The sequence below is a fragment of the Pantherophis guttatus genome, chromosome 6, assembly GCF_059756535.1.
Source record: "Pantherophis guttatus breed Tessera chromosome 6, ASM5975653v1, whole genome shotgun sequence".
NCBI classification, from domain to species: domain Eukaryota; kingdom Metazoa; phylum Chordata; class Lepidosauria; order Squamata; family Colubridae; genus Pantherophis; species Pantherophis guttatus.
In genome coordinates, this window is record NC_142068.1 from 43323939 (window position 1) to 43347308 (window position 23370).

Consider the following 23370-nt stretch of genomic DNA (forward strand, 5'->3'; position numbering starts at 1 on the left):
TGGAACAATAGGGAGTGCTGGGGGAAGGATGTGTGCTGTTGGAAATGTTTATAGCATTTCTTCTGTAGGGATTGCTCTGACTAAGTAAGCATGCTGATTTTAAATAGCTAGAGGAGATGTTTTCTAGACTCCCACAGCACCAGCACTGCTGACATTATAAACTACTCCTGTCAGAGTTAAGGAAAGTTCAGAAGATGATATGGAGGTTGAAAAGACACAACAGGAGCTACCCCAAAAGTTCCTGCTATATTGTAGCTAAAGGATTTTAAACTAAGCATGTTTTTTCTTTACAGTATCTTTGATCTGCTCTTGAACTATTTGGTCACACATCAAATAATACTCAATATAAAATTTCTTCCCATGATGTTAATGAATTCTTCTAAACAGTCACATTTAGTGTTAAGAGTCCCACCCACATTTCCCCCCCTATATCCTTATAATTGTCCTTATAATAATTTTAAAATCCTGGACTGATTTCCTCTATTTCTCATACCCAATCACAGCTTCTTTGCCTTTGTAGTTTGTTCTTTTTGTCCAACTTATATGCTTTAGTCCAAATTATTTTGAATAACTTAAATGTCTTTGTAATAGTATAATACTGTATCTTAGCAAAATTTGGGAAGACAACTTAACTGAACAGGCCATGAAATTGATATTTCCCTCTGCTGCAAGAACCTATATTGTGATCTAAGCATAAAATGACCACACACTCACTCACTTTGGCGCTGAAGCTGACAATAATATTCAGTAGTTTTTATTTTCTTAGCTTTTACTTATAAAAACAGCAAACAAAAATATTGGAGGAAGCCTATTATCACAGGCAGATCCATTAAGGTTTTTTTATCCAGGTTGTTGTGGAAATTAAATTTAAACACACAAAAAAACTAGTTTCCTTTTATCTTAACCCACACGATGAAGAAGCCCTAGAAAGTTGCTATTTGTCATACAAAGCCTAATAGAACAGGCTCTCTGCTGTTCACACTATGCATATTGATTAGTTGCTGCAGCGCATTTTTGTGAGACCATAGTGATGAACACAGTACAACACTCTGGGTAAAGGTCCATTTTCTGCATGTCAAAAGCCGCAGATGTTTTTCCAGACAGATCATTTTAAAAAGTTTTTTTATTTGTTACAAAAGTCTAGAGCTTTCCAGAGAATTAGCAGACTGTCGTTAATCCCTAAATTTAAGATTTAGGGATATAAAGTCTCTCCCCCACCCCAATTATATTCAAATGCTTAGTTTTGATGAGCTGTGAATATGAAAGGGCTTTTTCAAATACAGCAGAAAACCTTTGGACTGACTGAGCTGCCAAATATTTGTATTTAAGAAATAGCGTGTTTTTCAGGATGTAGATCATTACAGGTCCTTTGGTACTTGTGTTAAACACTGAAATAGATGGATAAAGTTAAGTTTAAATCAAGTTTTCCTTCTGTTATCACTCTAAATAATTCTCACTGTCCTGTGGATGGAACATAGAAGCAGCAAGCTGAGCATATATAATAGGTTGCTTAATTAGGTTATCTCCTTAGGAAGAAGACCAAATTGTAAGACATGAAGACACTGAGAACTGTGGGAAAGAATACATCAAGTCCTTGATTCACGACCACAATTGGGAACAGAATTTCTGTTGCTTCGCAAGACGGTTGTTAAGTAAGTCACACCCAAGTTTACCTTTTGCTATGGTTATTAAGCGAACCATTGCATTAATAAGTGAATCACATTGCATTGTTAAATAATTATTCATTCTTTAAATGAATCTTATTTCCCACATTGACTTTGCTTGTTGGAAGCCAGCTTGGAAGGTTGCAAATGGTGATCACATGATTCTGGAACGTTGCAACTTTTGTAAATACATGCCAGTTGCTAAGTGCCTGAATTTTGATGCTATGACCTTGGAGAATGCTACAAAGGTTGCAAATGGAAGAGCCAGGCGTTAAGTCCCTGTTTGGTAACTTTGAATGGCTGCTAAATGAATAGCTCTATGTCAAGTACTACCTATATTGAGATATGGAACCACAAGGAAGTTCCATACTTTCTTGTGCTGAAAACCATGTGGAACAAATGTACTAGCTTCTCTCTATGATGCAGAGTGTGCCTGATCTTTGAGAATCAGCTGTCAACCTTCATATTCAAATACTATTTAACTCAGTATCCAAGAGAACAGAAACAATAAGTCATAATGACAAACACAATTTGGTTTCCTTCAGACTCTCATTTTATAAAATGGTTTAAAAACTTATAAAAGTGTTTAGAAAATAAAGAGACATAGGTTTTTGGAGAAACAGTAAATGATAATTGGATGTTTTTAAAAAGAAAAAAAATGTATGGCATTGTGATTTTTTTTTTAATGCTTAATAAGTATAAGGCTTATAAAATCAGAGCTTGAAGTGAGAACAACTGAACACTTCTAGCCTTACAAGTTCTCTTGTTTGCTTAAAAATGAGAAAGCAAGCCAGACAAGTAAAGTCTCCTTCAAGTAAGCAAATGACTTCATGGACACGTCCACGCAAGATTTGTTTTTGGTAATACTGTGGAAGTGCCACCTTTATGGGATTATTTTTTTTCCAATTTTCTAATCTAGTCTAAAGCCCTAGTATCCTCTAATATTATCACACTCCTAAATCCTGAGCCTGCTTAGGTTTTCAGCTCAGACATGATCAGCCAAGTGCTGCGATGTGTTGGTGCAATGCAGTGTCTTAAATTTAACATCAGCACTCCCATACATAGTAGATATTATCCAGTGAAAATTAGTTGCATCTAAATCTCTCTGACATCAATCAGTGGAGATGAATTACTTCATTAAATTTTAAGTTAGCCTCATTTGACCTAGGACTTATAATGATCTAATGTTTATTGTATAGCAGTCACTATACAGCGATGGACAATATGTAATGCCAAATAACGAATGATCACTTTGAATAATAACTGTGTCTTATTAAATCAACATCCAAACAGAGGGGAAGAATATTTTCCATCATGAGCAAAAGAACAACCAAATGATAAATTTAGAATTTGCATGGGATATGTTGGCCTCAGTTGATCATATTCTTTAAATTTATTGGAGTGATACACAGCCAGTCTTTCTCTAGCAAACCATTTTTTTTACCACTTTGTGACAAGATCACTTACAGTTAGTTTTACAAGTGATTTAATTCTCTCTTTAACAAAGGCTGAGAAAATGTATGCACAGATTCACCAGTTGTTTTGATAATGTAGAATGTATGAATGTGAATGTATGCATGCAAAACACCAGTGCCATGTAATCCAAACTTCAGTCCCCAATTCGTAGTCCAGGCTGTAATTTGTTTGCTGAATGTTTCTTATTCTCTATTTTTAAAATTTCCTTTTAGTTTGACTGCTGTTGGTTATATATTCTGCCTTTGTTTTAGCCATGATTTCAATCTGAAGTCAAGCAGCTGGATCTGGGATCAAGTCACTGTGTGGCAGGTTCACTGCCATTATTGTGATGTTCACCACTGAACATCTCATATAGACAAGGGAGGAAAACACTGATTCTTTGAAGCTCATTTGCCATTGCCGATGGAGAAGAGTGGTACAAAGCTGCTCTCTATGATGTCTAGATCTGCATATAAGAGATGAAATATGAGGTGATATTTGGCCTCAGATCTAGGGGACTACACTTGTGCATTTTAAACTCTGAGCTCACTTTTTTATTATTTTTATTTTGTTTTATTAAGAACCCCATTGGTCTTGTAAGAAACAGTAAAAAGACCCTTTGTTTAAAGAAGCATTCTACTTTCTGTTTTACAGATTGTTTTAAATAAGTTTTTTTTTAAATTCCATGTTCTTTTGTAATGGAAACACTAATATCTTGGTTTTTTTGTATAAAATTCTTTCAATGCTACCACTTCTCTATAATATGGCTCATGTAGTCCTCGGTAGGCAACCGTCCTTGTTCTTCGGTCTCTTCCCTGGGAAGTGCTTCATTCGATCGGTGAAGAAGCCTTTCTTCCCGATTCTTTATTCTCTGCTCCATCCTCTCCAGCTGCCTCTTGTACTGATAGCGCTGTTGGAAGAGGTCTTTTGCATAGTCGTATAGCTGCATGTCCAAGTCATTAAGTTCTTCAATTCTCCGTATGGTCTTGGTGTCCACCTCCACTCCACCTGCTCTTGTGCTATTATACTGCATGAATGGCCTGATAAATTTTAGATTGAAAGTTCTCTCAAACAAATACTGTGTTTTTCTCTGGAATTCTGTCAAGCCGAAAAAGGCCATGTCTCTGAGATTTTTCTTGGCACTTTCCAGCAGTATCTGTGCTCGCTTGTTTTCTGGTATGAAGGACATATTATAGCAGCCTACCAAGCTTAGATCAGCCAACATTCTCACTTGTCGATTGTTAGCTAAGTTATATGGGCAATCCATGAACTCCTGAAGAGTACAGCCTGACCAGTCTGTGCCTTCATAGCATGATGGCAGCTCTTCAGGGGTTGGTGTCCGGCCATCACACATATGCAAGGATGTTTTCCAGGTAGCTCCTCGTTGGACATGCCTCCATTCACTGAGATAACGGGACACAGGATCCCTTAGCAGAGTGATGTAATAAAACTTCCTGTAAGAAAGAAAAAAATGCATGTAAGAATTACAGATTGTACACATAACTATTTTTACTTTATTATTTATTGATTGATTACATTTATTGGCAGCCCATCTTATCACAGGGTAATTTATCCAGTTACAGTTAATACTATTATTGTTTCTTATTATAAGAATAAAAATATAATCAAATCAAATCAAATCAATTTTTAAGATTTACATTATCTGAATCATACACATTTCTTTTCCACTAGGCTCCACAGTACTAGTTTCAAGCAGTGTCAGCATAATTTAGTAGAACACAACTGATCTGTGATCATTGAACAGTTCTTTTGGCATTAAGAATCAACTGACATTTCATATTATTATACACATTAAATATACATGACAAAAAGAAAGAAGGGCAGGAAATAGAAAGATACAGAGGGAGAAACATACAATACTCTATTGTGGTGGTACTTCTCATCAAAAATCACTTGTCATGAAAAGGAACAAAGGGTAAGCAACAGTGGGCTTTTGGCCAATAAATGACAGACTAATCATGATCAAAATTGCAGCCAAATCCTTCAGTATAATAAAATTACAGATTTATGTACCTTAAGAGACCACTCAGACTGAGAACTAGAAGACTTTTATGACACAATACAAAAAGCCATTTCTTTAGTAAAGGCTATGAATATCCCAATGGCTATGGGAGATCTCAATGCAAGTATAAAAAACTCCAAGGTAATAATAATCTTGGGGAAGAAAGACCCTCCCCAAATAAAAAAACATCAATGTTGTTCCTCCAGCAAGGCCAAAACTTTGTCTATCTTGAACACTTAATCAGGGCAAATGGAAAAACTGATGAGTTATCAACATAAATTGCAGGAAAATATTTAAAGAACTAAGTAATATTGTGACCTCAAGGGGAAAGAATTTAAATTAAGAATGACCAAATGCTATCTTTAGTCAATTCTCTTTACGACATGAAACATGGATAGTATCCTGGAAGGGTAAGAACAGCCTTTGTAATGTGACTTTTAAGGAGAATGTTGAAAATTCTCTGGAGTCATAAAAGGTAAAAAAAACCTTGAAATCTTAGAGAAACCTCATAAAGGCCAACAAACAAAGAAAAATGAGATATTTGGTACACTTATTTAGTACTACACATATCCCCAGGGGAAGTATGTTCCAGAGAATGGGAATCTCTGCAGAGGAGGCCTTCCATCTAACTGATGTTTCATGGAATTCGAATTGCAAGTTCCCTCAAGATATTTGAACTGGATGGGTAAACTCAATTTGGCAAGGCAGGCCTGATACTCGAGTGGAATGTTTCACCTTACAGCTTTTTAATCACATCCTATTTGAATTGGGCTCAGAAGCCTATTGGTAATTACTGCAGTGAACCCAAAGTCTGTGTTATCCTGTAATGCCAGGATTGCTGTGCCAGTAATCTGGCTGCTGCATTTTGAGCTAATGTCCTGAATCCAATGTTTTATGTCTGGTATCATTATATATCGCTGTATTATTTGTCTTGTATCATTGACTGAAATTTTCCAACTTTCTTTGCTCTGGCCCTGCTCTAATGGGTTTCCTTTCTGTGGCAAGCAATAATGGTGATGTAACTTTAAATGATTATGTTCAGGAGCTCATAATGAGAGCTCTCACAGCTGCTTACCCAAGGGTGTTCCATATTCATGCTCCAATGGATCAACTATAAATACACACATAAACTTGATTTCTTATTTATACTTAAGGAGAATAACAACCAGGATTTTGTTTAAAAAGCCTACCTTTATAAATCTCTATCCAAGAAAATCAAACAAACCACTAACTCCTATATAAGTCACAATTACTACTCTGTGCATAATTACTTTGAAGGAAACAAAACAAAACAAAACAAAATAAAATAGGGGAACCATGTAATTGGACAGAAATATTATCATACTATTTGTGTAGATAGTAACAAATACCAATGCTGTTATGCAAACAATAACACTTCAGGGCTAGATCTACACAGGTTTGGAAAGTAAACATTTTGTTCTGAGACGGCTATGTCAAACTTTTAGAATTTCTGAAGTTTTATTAACTTGTATTCTTTCCTTGCATTTTTACAGATAAATGGCATGGAGTAGGAGGGAAAAATTAGAGAGAATCTGCCCAATCCAAAGATTAAAAAAAAAGTGACATTATGGTGTTTTCTCCCTACTTTTCTAGATAGTTTTTACCCCTTCTATTTCTCTCCTATTTTTTTAGGAATTATCAGGAATCAGGAAGTTAACAGAATGCTACAGATCTGTTTATCATTTTTTTCTTCCCCTTGCTTTTTTTATAGTTGTGATTCTTAAACTTGAATTTCATACCATTTTATGAATACATACAGTGTATATAATTTCTTTCTGTTAGTGTATGATACTGACATTTTTAAACTTCAGCAAAAATTAATAATATATAAAACTGTCAAGTTGTATTGTGTTATCACAAACTTTTCATTACGGAGATTTCATAGTCCACTTTGTCATATGAGCTCAAATTATGTTTACATCCTGGATAACCAGTTTTAAAAACAAAACTTATATGATTTAATTAATCTATATGAGCAGTCATATAAATTTGACTAATAAATATATGAAATAAAAAATAACAATGATTCATTTTTCCCAAGCAGAATTTAAATCATACGATTTAAATTATCAATCATATGAAACACCAAACAGGCAAGGATAAAAATATTAGTGGAATACATAAAGATTATAAGTGATGTGAAATGTTTCATTGAGAAAGAGAGACAGACATTGATTCTGATCATTGTAACATTACAAGTTCCGACAAGTGGGTATTTTTTTCAAACCAGGAATTCTCAATCTCAAACTTGTTTTTCAATCTCTCTTCTCAGAAGGTAAAAAAAAAAAAACTTAAATATTAAAATATTGTATGCTATACTAGATCTAATATATCCTGAAGTGTGCCAAGTCTGGAATGCACAATAATAATCCAGAATCCAAATATTCTGCCAGTTATTGACGTTTATGATACAAATACTGAAATTCTATATATTAGAATTTAATTTAATTACTTTGTTTCTGTTTTCTATATTGTGTTAAATCTTGTTTCTAAAAATCCATCATCAATTCATTTCTAACCACGGGATTCAATCAGATCTGATTAGCAAGGATTCTGCGCCATCTCTGGTTTAGATGGACCTAATGTCTGCCTACCAGTTTTCTTTGAACAGACCAGGAGTGGGTTCTAAAAATTTTTACTACTGGTTTTGGGGGTGTGGCTTATTTTGTGGGCGTGGTTTGATGGTCATATGACAATTCTTTAGGATTTAGCAGAAGTACTGGTCTACCAGGCTTTTAACTGCTTGCAGAGCTGTACCGGTCTACCCATTTGTTTTTGGAGGCACTGGTCTACCTATTTGTTTTTCGAGCACACTGATCTACCACCACACTGCCTTTTAATACTGATCAGCTGTAGGGCGGCCCTTTGAAGCCCCACGGCAAGAGTTTAAACAGTTTTTTTCTTTCTAGCTGATCAGCTGGGACTTGGGAGGCAGTGAATAGATTGGGGCGGGGCCAAATAAAAGGTAAGAATAATGTGGGTAGAGGGCTGGAGGGCCCAGCTCCCAAACAAAGAGAACCGGTTCAGTGACGTCATATTGTTACCGCTACTGGCTCAGCCAAACTGGGCCGAACCGAGAGAAACCCACCACTGGTACAGACACTTTGTATATCTAACATTAAATATTTAGCACATACAGAAGAGAAAAATGTTTTAAAATAGTACAGAGCCACTGAGAGCCATTTTCAGCAAGAAATTATGGCACTTTTTTATTTATTGGAGACACTTCCATTGAAGGCATCAATAGGAGAATTCCTTGAAGTGCAAGCAGCAGTTTCAGAAAATTACTTTTTTATGTGGATTGATAGCAGAAAAAGTTTAAACTCCTCTCCTCATCTTCCATGATCCTGAAGGTGCTCAGGGTTACTACGTCTACTATTCACATAACAATAAACCATCAAAATATAGATGAAGCTTGAGTGATGATCACGATCATTCAAAGTTACAATGACACTGAATAAGTGGGACTTACAATGGCCCTGGAGTTCTGGCTGTCCCAACATCTCTGTGGCCATGTAACTGTGATTTGGTGCTTGCAGTTATGTTTCAGTGAGCTGTGGTCACCCGATTGCAATTTCAGATGTTCCCTGCCAATTTCCAACAAGTGAAGTCAACAAAGAAACTAACAGGAAGTCAGCAGTTGAAGCATTTGCAGAGGTCTTGTTTAGTTATGGCAACTGGGACTGCTGGAATTGCCATTGCTAAATGGTGGGCTCACATGATGTTTATGACCATGTTGCTTAGCAATGGAATTCCTGGTCCCAACTGCTGTAGCAACCCAGGGACTATCTGTGAATACAATTGTTTTAAGGTAATTAATGTCATGTCTCCTTTTACTAACTAGTGAGCAGATTGAGCACAGTAATGCCTTCATTCTTTCAAAAGAAAGTGTCTATGGAGATTCTCAGTCATTCAGGTCATGGGTGTCCCAAAGGTGCTCCCTCAAGAGGCAAGTGGACCTTCCCATTTCTCTTTGAAGACATTTCACTTCTCATCCAACAAGTTTCTTCAGCTCTGACTGACTTTCAAAAGAAAGCATTTACATGCATAATTCTGAGGCAAGGTCAGGCAGGTTTCCTAACTGATATAAAATGCATGGAAATACTTATACAAGCACACACAAAAATGGGATTGACAAGGCTCCTGGCTCCTATGGGTACAGCTCTAGAGCCTCCAACCGCTAAATTTATACTGTTAACTTCCATATCACTATCTACTTCATTCCAGAAAAATGCCCCCTCTCTACAGGGTTATTCATAAAGAATAATGTGACTAACCCACCTTTCTCGGTAGCTTAATCAAAGGGTAGAGTTTGAAATTAAAGTTCTTTAGAATTAATGGGCTGATTCATAAATGAAATTAAAGTATATTGAGAAGTAAATTGAAGATAGAAAATTATGGAAGTGGGATAAAGAAAAGAAGAAACAAAAAAGAGGAGAATTAATGAAATAATTCAAAACATTTTCTCTCAGCTAGGAATATATATACACCAGACCAGAATAAAATCAAATACAGAATAAAATAAAACAAAGACATTAAATCTAAAATCCCAATTAGCATCTGGTTCTATTGTTTTCTAGATTTCTGCATTTGTTCTTTTATTGAAATTCCAGGAAATTTGGAATTGGAGTTGCTTATCTGGTTTTGTGCCAATCAGGAAAGAGATTCTTTACTCCTCCCTATGAGAGAAAAGGAAAAGAAAAACGGAGTTGTCTACCTGAGAAAAAGGGAAAAATCTTTCAATTCTGATTTTGATGACCTCCTCCCTCTATCTAGATTGACAGGTTAAGTTTGATTGACAGATTACATTAATGCTTTCTTTTAATTCTTTCATATCTCTTTCTCTTGGGATAGGATTTCTTCCTATCCATTTTAGTACATCTCACCATAGTCATTAAAAAGAAGACTCTTGCCAGAGGCCAGTGGATTCTTTTCAATTACAACTTCCATCTTCACAATTGAGTATGCTATGTGAGGATAATGGGAACTGTACTCCAACATTCTCTGTGCTTGTTTTTGTAACAGTGGATTTGTAAGGAATGATATTCTCCCAATAACTACATGTATCTGAAATAATGGATTGAATTTAAGATAATTCACCAGAAGGAAAAATTTGACCTCCCATTTTAAAGATAAATTATTTGGGGAACAAAATCCTAGGTCTTTTCAGATACTGTACTGGTCCATTTGGATTAACTACAATAAGCTATCGCTATAAGATTTTAAAAGGCACATTTTATTTAAGTATGCATTCAGATTTTTAAAAAAGAATGAAAACAGAAAACCTGAAAATATCTTAATAGTGCAGCTTTTGCTGGATTTCCAACAGTCATCAAAGAAAGGAGTCTACAAGAGAGAAGCTTTTACTAAATGTTGGATTCAGAACACTTGGCTGGAAGTGGATTTTACCACAGCTTAGCAGAAGAATGGCATTTCAATCAGTTAAGAATCATGGCAAGTAACTGGATCTTGCTCAGCATTGGAAATCTTTCCAAATATAGGAACTTGGAACTAGAAATTCAGTTGTTCACTTCATCCTCTGATAAAGAAGGCATCAATCAATGCAAGTTTTTTTTAAGCAATGGCAGCAAAATATGTTATTGACAAGCCAGGAAACCAGACAAGGCATTTCCAGAAAGATTTGGAAATCATCCAAGGGATAGCACGAAAAGGCTGTTCGGCAACTACATACTTGTTAGGTATTAGATATCACCTAAATTATCTGGTCTCTCTCAATAAAGTCAAATGTGCATTAACCTGAGCTTTTAAATCCCAGTAGGTTTAGGAAGGTGGCAGCAGGAGACTCCCTGGAATTTACTTAGACCAGGAGGCCTCTGGCATTTGGAATTTCAGAGAAATTTGAATTTAATTCATTTCACGACCTGTGACTTGTGTCACAAGCAATTCACCCCAATATAAATGCAGCAGGGTTTCTATGCTACAATTTGAGAAGCTAGAAACCTGCTTTCTGTCTAATAAGAACATTACACTGACTTGGTTCCCATATTTCAATAAACCATGATTTATCTCATAGCACACCTAATTGGCTAGCTTTACATGTAATGCTAAGCTATAAATCATAGCAGCCTTTGTGTTGCAATAGCTCACATTCTTTCTCATTGAACTTTTTTGGCATTGTGACAAAGCACCTGCAAGCTGAGTTTAATGTGTATTAAAACATTGTTTGGCTTAATCAGGATTTGATGAAATCAGGTTCAGAAATATGTAGCCATAAGCCATGATATGCAACCAATAATGTCTGAGTTTACATATTACACTAAGGCAAAAATGAACAAATCACATTATATTCTAGTACAATACACAAAATTGAAAGAAACACCTGGTCCAATGTTCCCATTTCCCTAATTACACACATTTTAGGCATGTGTGATTATGAAACAGGACAATGAGAAAGTTAGCAGGAAGTTATAAGTTCCAGGCAGCTTGCATGCAACGTAGCAGGCAGGTAACTACTGCTACTGGATGGGAAGAGCATGAAGTGGTGTGACAGGAAGTGAGGGAGTTGGAGGGGGTATCTGAGGGTTCATGGGGAAGGCATGGAATGGATCCACGGGAATGTGAGACGATGTGAAAGAGTTGTGGCGAGGATCTGGGAAGGTGTATGGGAGTGCAGGAAGGTGTGCAAGGTACAGGAGTATGTGAGTGGCCAGTGCTGTGCAAGCACAGAAGGGGTGAGGGTGTTTGTGTCAGTGGGGCAGTCTTACTTCAGCAATTTGCAACCTTTCCTGCTGGCTTCCCCACTAATTTTTTGGGGAAGCCAGCAAAGAAGATCACAAATGGCGATCATGTGATCACAGAGTGCTGCAACTGGTTGTGTGAGCCTATCACCAAGTGCCCAGATCATGATCCAGGGATACTGAGACAGTTGGAACTCTGGAGACCAGTTGCAACCATATTGACCCAGCCTTGTCGTAACTTCGAACAGTCACTGAACAAATGGTTGTAAATCAAGGTCTACCTGTATAGGTAGAATATTATAATATATGCCTGGATAGAAGTCATAATAATAAAGGTGGGATATAAATTAAATAAATACATTTATAGATAACTAAATAAATTCTGTCTAGATCACAATCTACAAAGCAATTGTTTAGACTACAATATTTATTTTTCGAATTCATGGTGTCTGATTAGCAATATAAGCAGCAGCATTTTTCCTGGCCTAGACTTTAGAGCAAACTTCCCTATGTTGATTTTTGTCCTGCAATAAGAAACATGGAAGGCTTCTTGTAAGCAATCAAGGAAATTATTTTGCTTTGTGATTGATTATTTCTTCAAGTTTATCCTACTTTAGGCATAGTATCATTTAATAAAGAATGGTAACAGGAAGTTACTCATCTATCAAAAAAAATCAAAAAAAAAAAAATCAGACAGCCTACCAATTTAAATGGAGTCTCACACCTGGTATATAAATATAGCAGTCTGCTAAAATATGTCCATGTTTTTTTAAAAAATCTTTGATGCAATTAATATTTTTGTATGCTTATGTATTTCAAGACCATAGAGCCATATGCCATATGAAATCATATATAATGGCTAGGAAGAAACAAGAAATAATCAATTCCCAGTAGATGGAAGATGTTGAGAAGACAAATTACCATGAAGAAAATAACTAAAATGCCAGCTGATGCCCTCAATTGCATTATAACTGAATGCCAAGAAAGAAGTCTGACCTGACACACATTAGATATTAACAGGTATTACTATATTAAGGAGATATTTTAGGTACATTCCATAGAACAATGATGATCAGTAAAGGTTATTTTGACAGAATACCCTGCCAAGAATATATATCTTGAGAAAAAGTTATATTTGGAACTGTATGCCACTGTTCCACCTTTTGACAGTGTTTTGTAAATGAGAAGAATTCTCAGTTCATTATGATCTCACATTATGTTATAAATACTCTAAATAAACAAAGGAGGTAATAAATACTCCACACATACAAAAACATACTTGATAAATGTTAAGTTCTCTAGAAAAGGGATTCTAGAAGTCTCTTTTATCATTTGAAATTACAACATTCAATTTCCATTTTTTTCTCCACTCTCTCATCAACCACCTTTTCTATTTCAATATTACAAACTTACCCACATACATAAATAAACAATTGGTAATAAATAAATGTACTTTCTCTGAGAAGGTGCTCATTAAAATCTTGGTTTCTTGATTTTGCTATGCACAAAGTTAACAATGAAAGCCTTTTAAGTACATTGTCAATAAAAATAACCCATACATTTTCCTTATATTTATATTTCCCTTGTATATTTACACAAAGAAAAGGTTGGCACAGAAATGAACAAAAGGGAGACGAACCATGTCCTGTTTCTTTAAGTCATGAAAAAAAATACATTCAGCCTCCCTCCTATGGCTTTTTAACCTTACCAGAAGTAACTGACTCTTGCATATTTAGTGAATAATGCTTTAGAAGCTGTATTTTTCTGAAAGTCCATTTTTAAAAAATGATTGGTGGTACACCTGGCAACATTAAAAATGATTTTTTATTATATAAAATGCTGAGTAGTTTCATGAATGGACTCTTCTAACACAGATCATATCCTACCATATACTGGCTGAAACTGTCATAGGCCACATTCTGATTCAGCAGAATACATTGGTTCAGTTGCTCCCATAGCACCAGGCAAGGGTGAAATCCAGCAGGTTCTGTCAGGTTCTGGAGAACCGGTAGTGGAAAATTTCAGCAGTTCGGAGAACTGGCAAATACCACCTCTGGTTGGCCCCAGAGTGGGGTGGAAATGGAGATTTTGCAATATCCTTCCCCCAGGAATGGGGATTTTACAATATCCTTCCCCTGGAGTGGGGTAGGAATGGAGATTTTGCAGTATCCTTTCCCTGCCACACCCGCCAAGCCACATCACACCCACCAAGCCACACTCACAGAACCGGTAGTAAAAAAATTTGGATTTCACCACAGGCACCAGGTCAAAAGGTTAAAATCGACAATAAGGACAGTATTTTTTATTTTTTTTAAATAGTTTTTATTAAAATTTGTTTAGCAAAATAAAAACCATAAAAGAGAACAACTCTATACAGAATCTGGTTAACTAAAGTTCAACACTAAAATGGCATCAAGATAAGGATCAAGGGAATTCAGGAGAGATTGGACTTGAACCGCTTGTGAAAATGCAATGACTTTAAACTAATGATACACTTAACTCTGTCCCCATCTCTGCCTGCTCTTCTACAATTATATACAAATAGCTCCCAATCTTCTTGGTTGTATATACATTTATATTAATTAATATTTCTGAGGATGAAGAATTGGAAATTTTAGCTGTGATCCAAAGATCACAGCTAAACCACACCAATAAACCACACCGGTGAAAATAAGTTGCTTTCTTGGTCTTGTGGCTAAAACCAAGTGTAAATAAGCCAATCTACGAAAAGCTAAGAAGGAAAAAATATTACTTCTTTTGGGACTATAACATGACTTTGGGTGACAGATATGAACTCCCACCCACCCATCTCCAAGTTTGGACAGCATTATGATAGTTACTAAGAAACAATGCTCAATTTTCGATAAGGTATTCTACAGATAATATTGTACCCAGACCAAAGCTGCATGTCAGATCACTGACAATGTCAGCATTGAAATATTTCCTTATTTTAAATATACTATTGGAAAATGTGAGAAAAATGAACCAAGGAAAATGATACATTTTTCATGTGACAAGCGTGAATCAAGGACTTAAAAAATAGCAAAGGGAGGTATCAGTGAATTTAAGTAGACCAGAAGAGATGATTTTAAAGCAAATAAGTATATGATTCAGAGCATGAGTGTCAGCACTTCAAGCTGCATTTACTCTAGTGCTGACATAAGAAGGAGAAGCGGAGGCGTCTGGAAAGGGACGTTTGACTTTTCACCTACTTATTTTCCCTGGAAATAATATCCCCTAGGAGATGGGATGGGAGGGGGGAAATTCCTTTGAGCTGGAGCAGTAGATTAGGGGTAGAGTGACTTGGAAGATGGCCAATGAATGCAGGGGAGTGGGGAACAGAAAGGGAGGGTTTTGGATCTGGAAGTCAGTGTTGGCTGCGATAGAGTCGGAGTTAGAATGTCGTGCTTAATAAATGGGAGTTTTTCTTCAAAGACTTTGTTTGAAATGCAATTTATTTGAGATGACCTCGAAACCTGACAATGAATATGCCAGCAGAAGATCTAGAAGGTAAGGCCAACGCTGGCAGTGGGTGGGTGGGAGGGAGACCCACTGCACTCAGCTCCTCAGAGGGACATGGCGAGGCTTTTTCGCCCTTTGGGCCTGGTGTGCTTGGCTTCTGCGGGGCCTTTGACCGACTGCTGCCCGCTTGCCTTACACTCTGTCTCGGATCCTCCTGCCCTCCCGGAGCACCACTGCTTTCTTCCTTGTCCCGCTGTGAAATGAAAGCAAACGGCGGCAGGCTTACTTCGGGAGGTTGTTCGGAGAGGCAGATGTCTGTAGCCAGGCAGGGAGGGAGGGCAGCGAGAACGGCAGTGGCAGGCAAGGGAGTGCCAAGATGAAGGACTACCTGTACTGGCCTGCCTGGGTAAGCGCTGCCGCCCAGGCTGAAGGGAAAGCACTGCGGGCTCTGCAGTGGCACGGCCGGGCCTGGCCCTCTCCCCACACGGGGGGATTCCGCTTCTTTCACTCTGCTTCTTTGCCGCCAGCAAGCATCGTTGTAGCTGAGCCTCCTTCCCCCAGAGCACTGGTCTCCGTGGGCTGAGTTCCTGGAGTGGCACAGGCGGTCAAAGAGAGCAAGCAGGTGGCTGGGTTGGAATCCAGTCGGCTGCTTCAGAGCCCCAAGCCCCATGGAGCCGGCACGGGAGGCATGGGTAAAGGCGGCCTTTTCTGCAGCATATCCCTCCACTCTTTGGATTGCCCTGCAGGTGGGGCTCTGCCTTTGCAGAACAGGGTGGGTAGTTTGTATGGAGGATTGGCGGGGGGGATGCGCGGCCCTCCGGGATGGAGAGCGGGGCAAGAGAAGGCTCTGAGATTTGCTTGGGCAGTCAAGCCAGATGGTAGAGGGAAACTCAAAGCATTGGGGGCTTCAGAAGGGCAGAATGTGCTTCAGAATGGGCAGCTCCTGTCTCTAACAATGAGTGACGTATGTGACATCAAGTTGGCCATGGCCACCCGATCACATGACCATCAAGCCACACCCACAGAACCAGTAGCAACAATTTTTAGATTTCACCACTGCACATAACTATTTGTTTGACTATAATCACATATAGATCACAAAAAAGTGCCTTCTTGGTGGTGATCCCCTCCATGGAACATCATTCCCCTCCCTCAGGCATGGTTGGTTCCCATCCTGTTGCTTTTTAAAAAAGCCCTATAAATGTGTTTTTGTTACACATTTGTTACTCCATTCTGAATGGAGATGGAATCAATCATATGGTTAATTTGAATGGGTTGCTGCTATTATAGGGAGATGGTTTAAGGGTTTTATGTTGTGATTTATGTTGTGATTTTTAATGTGTAAACCACCCAGAATCACCCATATGTGAGTTGGATGGCTATGTAAATATGTTTAATAAAGACACAAATTAATCCAATAAAGACAAGATCTACTTGTTCTAAAGGCATTCAAGATTTCTGACCATAATTAAAGTATCAGTCAATTTTTATTTATAGTCAAAGGCCAGATTTTTGTATAAAAATAAAACACTTAAAGCTAATATATTAAAAGAAAAAGTATGTAATAAATTGTCTTCCAATAAATATACTGTTTGATTGTTGGTTACAAAATCAGTATATAGTGATTTGATGACATATGTGGACTCTATGAGACACATATTCAGACTTTCTCTAAGCTGGTTTGTTTCCAATCTGGTCTTTTACATGCCCCATCTATGCACTCTTTGCTACTAAAACCAAGCCCATCCATCTTGCTGTTGGTGTCTTCTCTTTGCTTCCCCCTTTCCCAGCATTATTAATCTTCACATGCCCAAATTATTTGAGCATGATTATTTACACCTCTAGTGAGAAATCCAGATTGATTGATTTCTTTGATTATTGATGGCACTTTTAACAACATTCTCCAACGCCTAGTTCAAAAACATAGATATCGTGACAAATTAATTAGCAAACTGCATGAGGTGTTTTGTTGTAAATTCAAGAAGGATATAATATTAACAATGGTTGATCAGTTGAAAAAATAGAATTTGGAATCACAGGAAGATTTAGCTCGATAAAGACAGTTTAGAAGGTGCTAGATAAACAGAATTCTTTATTTCCAACACTTGTTTTAAGCAAGATCACTGTAGATTTTCCACATTGAAATCAATGTGGACCACAAATAGCGACCACAACAGGGATATAAGAAATTCTATTACAGACTACAGAACAGACCACACATTAGTGTTACCAAATATAAAAGATAAATTTAAATAATTATAAAGAATAGTTGTGTCAGCAAAGGATGATATAGAGAACATAGAATATAAGATCAATGTAAAGAATAGACTCAGTATGCTTAGATTATGCAATAGAGCACAAAGGAGCAATTGAAAGATATGAGAATTCATGAAAACTGAAACAGAAAAATATTCCCAAAATTTCAGAGAAGAAAGATCCAAGTAGCTTTCATAACAACGCATCATGATAGCTAGGGAAAGATGAAGGATGAAAGCTTCGGGCAAAAATATAGACGAATGTGACTGAATACTGACTTTCAGTGTTAAGTATGAAAGGACAAGGAAAGATAGCTCAATCAATAATGTCAAAAAATAGAGAAAATAATAAGTAAAAAACAGAGAGATAGTTTAAAAGAAGATTAGAGAAATTGCAGGAAAATTTACAGCTAAGGTAGGATTACTCAAACATAATCACAGACAAGATCTGACAGAAGCAAATGAGGTTAAAGGAAACTGGAAAGGCTATACTGAAACTCTGTAAAAAGGGGATTACAGAATGACAGGAACATTTGCTGAAAGAGTTTGGGAAGTGACTCCATTAGAAAGTGAGATACGACAGGCAATAGACCAACTGTCAAATACTCAACCACTTAAAGTTGCAAGAAAAAAACAGTTAGTGCTAAGTATTCACAAATGCAAAGCAAAACTGTGGCTTTGAGTTTGGTACATCTGTCTATCCCATAGAAGAGAGTTGCAAGTGAACATGCACTACTAAGTGTTCATTGGTATGTTAATGCTGCTCTAATTTCTCATGCAAACAAAGTTTTGCTTAAAATCTTATGAAGAAAGAGAGTCATATATGGAGAAAGAAATGCCAAATGAACAGAAAAGGCAGGATGTGAGATTAGATAGCTAAGATGATGGAGAGAGCAAAAGAGAACAAATAGGAAATTGACTTGTGTTTTATTGATACAGGAAAACCTTTCACAATGTAGATCATTCCAAAATGTATAAATATGAATAAGTGCTATGCCAAAATGATTGGCAATACTTTGCTTATCTGAGGCAAGCAAATGATGTTCCAGAAAAAACAATGATTATGCTCACTAGACTAAGGGAAGTAGCAGGAGCAGAAAATGGATGGATGGATGGGATCAAAGAAGTTGAATACCCTACTGGTTATTTCCAAAGTCTGGACAAGATGTTGAACTGTTTGTATATATGTTACAGGAGACAAACTTGCTTCAATAACACCTGGTCCATTTAAATGATAAAATTTTTACTATAGAAATAAACTGAGGCTTCCCAGTTCCTCACAAATGTTAAAATCCCTCCAGTTTCAAACAATCCAATTTTCTGTTACATCCAAATCATTTCTTTACATTTTAGATTAATGAACAAATCAGGACCAGAAACACAAGAAACCTTTTGCCATAATAATTAGTATATAATGTGTCAAGTAAATATTCTGCTATAGATGACTATGGAATTCCTATGGAATTCTAAACTCCTATCAGATTATACTGCTTCCATATTTAATAATTTGGTTTCAACAGAAGTAAATACTGAATTAGGCAATGCTATAGATTGGGTCTCCTCCTTGAACTATGCAGTAATGAGAAAAGAGTGGCTTATGAAAGAGACATGAGATAGTAAGTATAATAGCCTTCTTCGATCTGAAGCTTTCCAAAGACACATAGCTCTTATTACCCTGACCATTGGCTGAATCTAATAGAAGCTACTGTCTAAAATACAGTATCTGGCAGCAGAATTTTCAGAAAGACTAAGACTCTACTCAGTTAAAGCCATGATATGTGACCTTGGGTTAAACATTGATTAGATTCATACATCTTATTCAACCATAATGTGGTTTGCTTTTGTTTTATTATGTTTATCCAGATAATGTACTGTTTATAAACTAACTTTTGGGACTTGGCATAACAATGGCATATTGTGAGATCTACAACAGTTGTGATATATTCAGTTAGCTATGAATAAACAAACCATGGCTTAGCATGATTTAATATGAGAGTCAGGCCATTTTATTTTACTCTTACCTTTCAGGGTACTGAGAGAACAATGTGGAGAAAAATCTATGAAGGTGCCATGCAAGTTGCCCAAAATTCAAAATCAAAGAAAAAAACCTCAGCGAAACAAATCAGTAACAGTTTATACGGACTGTAGAGAGACTCTTGTTTTGCATGACTTCTTTAAGGATCCTAGGTAACTATCTCAAAGTTTTATTTTCCCATCTTTTAAACCGAGTATTAATGAAAGACTCCTCTTCTAGGGCAAGTATAAATATAAGCCAGATGTAGATATTACAGAGCACTTATTATTTTCTTATTAGATTCCACTGCAGAAATCCTAGTTGTCATAGTATCAGTTTCTGTCAAATTAAAATATTCCATTCTGTAATAAAACAAAGAGGGAGGGGTGTGGATAAATTTGCCAGATGGTGCTGTAAATCAGATCTTTCCTCTAAGGCTAGGAAATGTTCCTGAATGATTTATTATAAAGCAACAATAATCTGAAATACACAGTAATGCACACAGTTAAGACAGCTGTTGCAGTGGTTTAAGAAGGGACGACTGATCACCACAAGTGGACAATTTTTCTAAATAACATCACCTAGGAATCTGCATACAGACTAACTAAAATGGATAAAAACTAAACTGCATAGTTTAGTGAATTAAGATCCACATGAACTTTCTTTAAGTGATTGATGAACACACCAAGGCTTGGCAGTTACAGGGTATTGTAACTCTCGAGAAGTGGTACTTATCTTTTGGTAAAAGCAAGATGTAGACAGAGTAACTAAAATGGATAAAAGCTAAACTGTAGAGTTTAGTGAATTAAGATCCACATGACCTTTTTTAAAGTGGTTGATATAAAAGAGATGAATACACCAAGACTTGGTGGAAACAGTATTGTAACTCTGGAGAAGTGGTACTTATCTTTTGGTAGAAGCAAGATGCAGACAGAGTATTGTACGTAGAGATACACTTTGCGCTCTAGAAACTGTCACTCTGAATGCTAACAATAGGAATAACCAATAGTCATGTAATCTAAGCAAAAAGCACAGATGTGTTTTTTCAGTCAGCCGGTCAAAATAAAGGGACATATCTACAGAATGTTCAAAACAATGGCTGGAACCATGCCTTAAAAATGTCATGGAAAAATATGGGACTCTTTTAGAAGGCAAATAGATATAAACAAACTGCGAACTGATTCTAGCAAAGGTACTGATTAGTAGAATAACAAAAGCCTTGCTTCCTGAATGTATACTCAGTACAGAAAATATACTACAGTTTCCTGCTTCTCCTTCTTCCTATTTCTTTTCCTCCTCTTCCACAGAATACTTAAACTTCATTTGTTTGAAAATACCAATATATATTTTGTCTGGAAATTAAAGCTTACTTCCAGTTTTGAACAGAATATGGAATATCCAATTGCTTTATGCCAAATGGTACTTTGGAATCAAGGCATCTAAATTAATCAATGGTCAGATATATAAATTAGATAATATATACTGTCCAATTTAAGAATCATCACATCAAATCATCACATCATCATCACATCTTCTGAAACATAGTGGCAAAATTGAGTAGCTAAACAATTTTAAGCACAGTGAAGGTTGAAATATAGAAGTGATTCATTCACATATTTCCCCTTTTAATTTTACATAGCTTTCAGATCACCTGTATGGAATAAAATATCTGCATGATATTTAACAAGAACCAGAGCAATATAATTTACTTAGATGCCAATTCTTTCTTCTATAGACATTTTAAAGCGATACATGCAATTCCTTAACAGTTATTGTTCAAAACAGAAAGGAGAATGATGCTTTTTGTTCAGTTGCATAAAAATATTTCATTACGTTGGTTTCCTTGCCTTACTTGCAATTCATGTACTTATATAATTATTGAACAGATGCAGACCAGCTGGCTGATGCTGGTACAAACTTTCTGGAAAAGGGAAAAGGTTGATAATGTATAATGAATTGTAAACATGTTATTGAATCCATACACTGATATTCCTATCAATAACTATATTACTTTGTTGGTCTCACAAGTTCTAGAACAGGGCTGTCAAACTCCGGGCCCCCGGGCTGGATGCATTACAAGCTGGCCACGCTCATGCCCGGTTTAACAAACGGGAAAAAAGTCCCGATATGTCATGACATGAGTTCGATACCTCTGTTAATGTATAACATGCATTATATAAATTAGATCATACATAGGTATTAAGCCCAAAAATGCCTTCAGATAACATTTTATTAATCACAGTCTGAAACAAAATTACAATTTTGCATACAAATGTTTTAATACATTGTCTGGACAGAAATTGGATTGGTCTGACTGCAAGATGGTCTGAGGGACCATCTCTTGCCGGTCACATCTACCCAACCCATTAGAGCTGGGAGGCAGGGAATGCTGCGGGTCCCATCTCTGAGGGACATACACCTGGTGGGACCCAGAAGAAGGGCTTTCTCCGTGGTGGCTCCCTCTCTCTGGAACATCATTCCTCCAGAGATTAGAATGGCCCCCACCCTAATTCTCTTCCAGAAGGCACTGAGACCTGGTTCTGCCAGTGGGCCTGGGAAACCCAGAGCGGGATGGAGCCCATTAAATGGCTCGTGTGTTCGGCTGTTGCTGGGGCGAGAATCAGGGTGATTTTATTACATTAATTTATTTGATTTTTTATGAGTTTTACTGTTTTTTAAATGTGGTTTGTTATATTATGTACGCCGCCTTGAGTCGCCATGGAGAATAGGTGGCAATATAAATCTAATAAACAAACAAACAAACTTCATTATTAACTCTATTCCAAAATATCTCACTAGATTCAATAGGGTGCACTCTAGAATAGGTTTTATAATTGCATTGTCTAAGTGTTTCTGAGACTTGTATTTCCATGCAATTTCACAAAGTCAATGTATTTAAGAATAGAATTAATAATAAAGATGTGGGAACTAAAATTCCCAGGTTCCCCAAGTAATATGCCCGAATCCATCTTTTGTTTTAAAGGACGAGAGGAAAATAGATTACTTCAAAGAGAACAGAAAATCTTACTTTTTGTTTCACTACTTAAAATCCAATTGCTACTAATAAAGAATGAAATTGTACAAGTTATCATAGAATCAATGATTTCATCTTGTTAAGAATCGATTACTTCCAGTATGTTTTCATGTAATGACTGCTGGAATTTTCCATTCAGCTTAGAGAACTACAGATTTGTAGAACGAGACTGCATTATGAATTGATCTTATAAAAATTAAAGAGAAATAAGAACTATGTGAAACTGAAAAGATAAATAATTTTGCAGCAACTTAATAGCAACAGGACTGAGCTAGTGACTGAGTTTTAATACTACAGCTATGAGTGTATGAAAGAACCCTCCAAGTCATTTGTCATAAATTTATCTCACTGTAGCATGAAACGTGTTCATGTTGATTCATCAGGGGGAAAAAAAAGTCAAAATTGAGATTTGAATGATGATATTCTCTATTACTCTCTTTCTCTATCTCTCTCACATAGAATCAAATATTCTGACATAGAATCAAGTATTATTAAACCAGAAAGGCATCATATATAAGCCACTAAAATGTTTTTGAATCAGTGTTAGCTATAGGATACCTCAAAAGATAATTGAAAATGCCATATTCAAGCAAACATCCACTAGATGGCACTTTCGTTACTCTGATAATCAGATGTGAAATTGCACTGTGGGAACATGCTCCAGTGCTTTTCCAAGAGTCAAAAGATTGCAGCATTTCATAGTAGCACAATGCATTTCCTTCAGTTCTCATGGGGCTGGTATGT

The 23370-nt window shown here is 36.6% G+C and overlaps 1 protein-coding gene and 1 long non-coding RNA gene across 2 annotated transcripts in view; one reads left to right on the forward strand and one right to left on the reverse strand.

The window, feature by feature from the left end:
• Positions 1-718: 718 nt before the first annotated feature.
• Positions 719-23370, reverse strand: part of HS6ST1 (heparan sulfate 6-O-sulfotransferase 1) — a 187570-nt gene continuing 164918 nt past the window's right edge. Inside the window, exon 2 of the mRNA XM_034439786.3 lies at positions 719-4573. Within this exon, the coding sequence (XP_034295677.1) occupies positions 3865-4573 (709 nt within the window). The 3' untranslated portion in view covers positions 719-3864. The remainder of the gene's footprint in view (positions 4574-23370) is intronic.
• On the forward strand, positions 12686-22546 carry LOC148113099 (uncharacterized). Its single transcript, XR_015728618.1, has 2 exons — positions 12686-12881; positions 19607-22546. It is a non-coding gene; the product is annotated as an uncharacterized LOC148113099 (long non-coding RNA).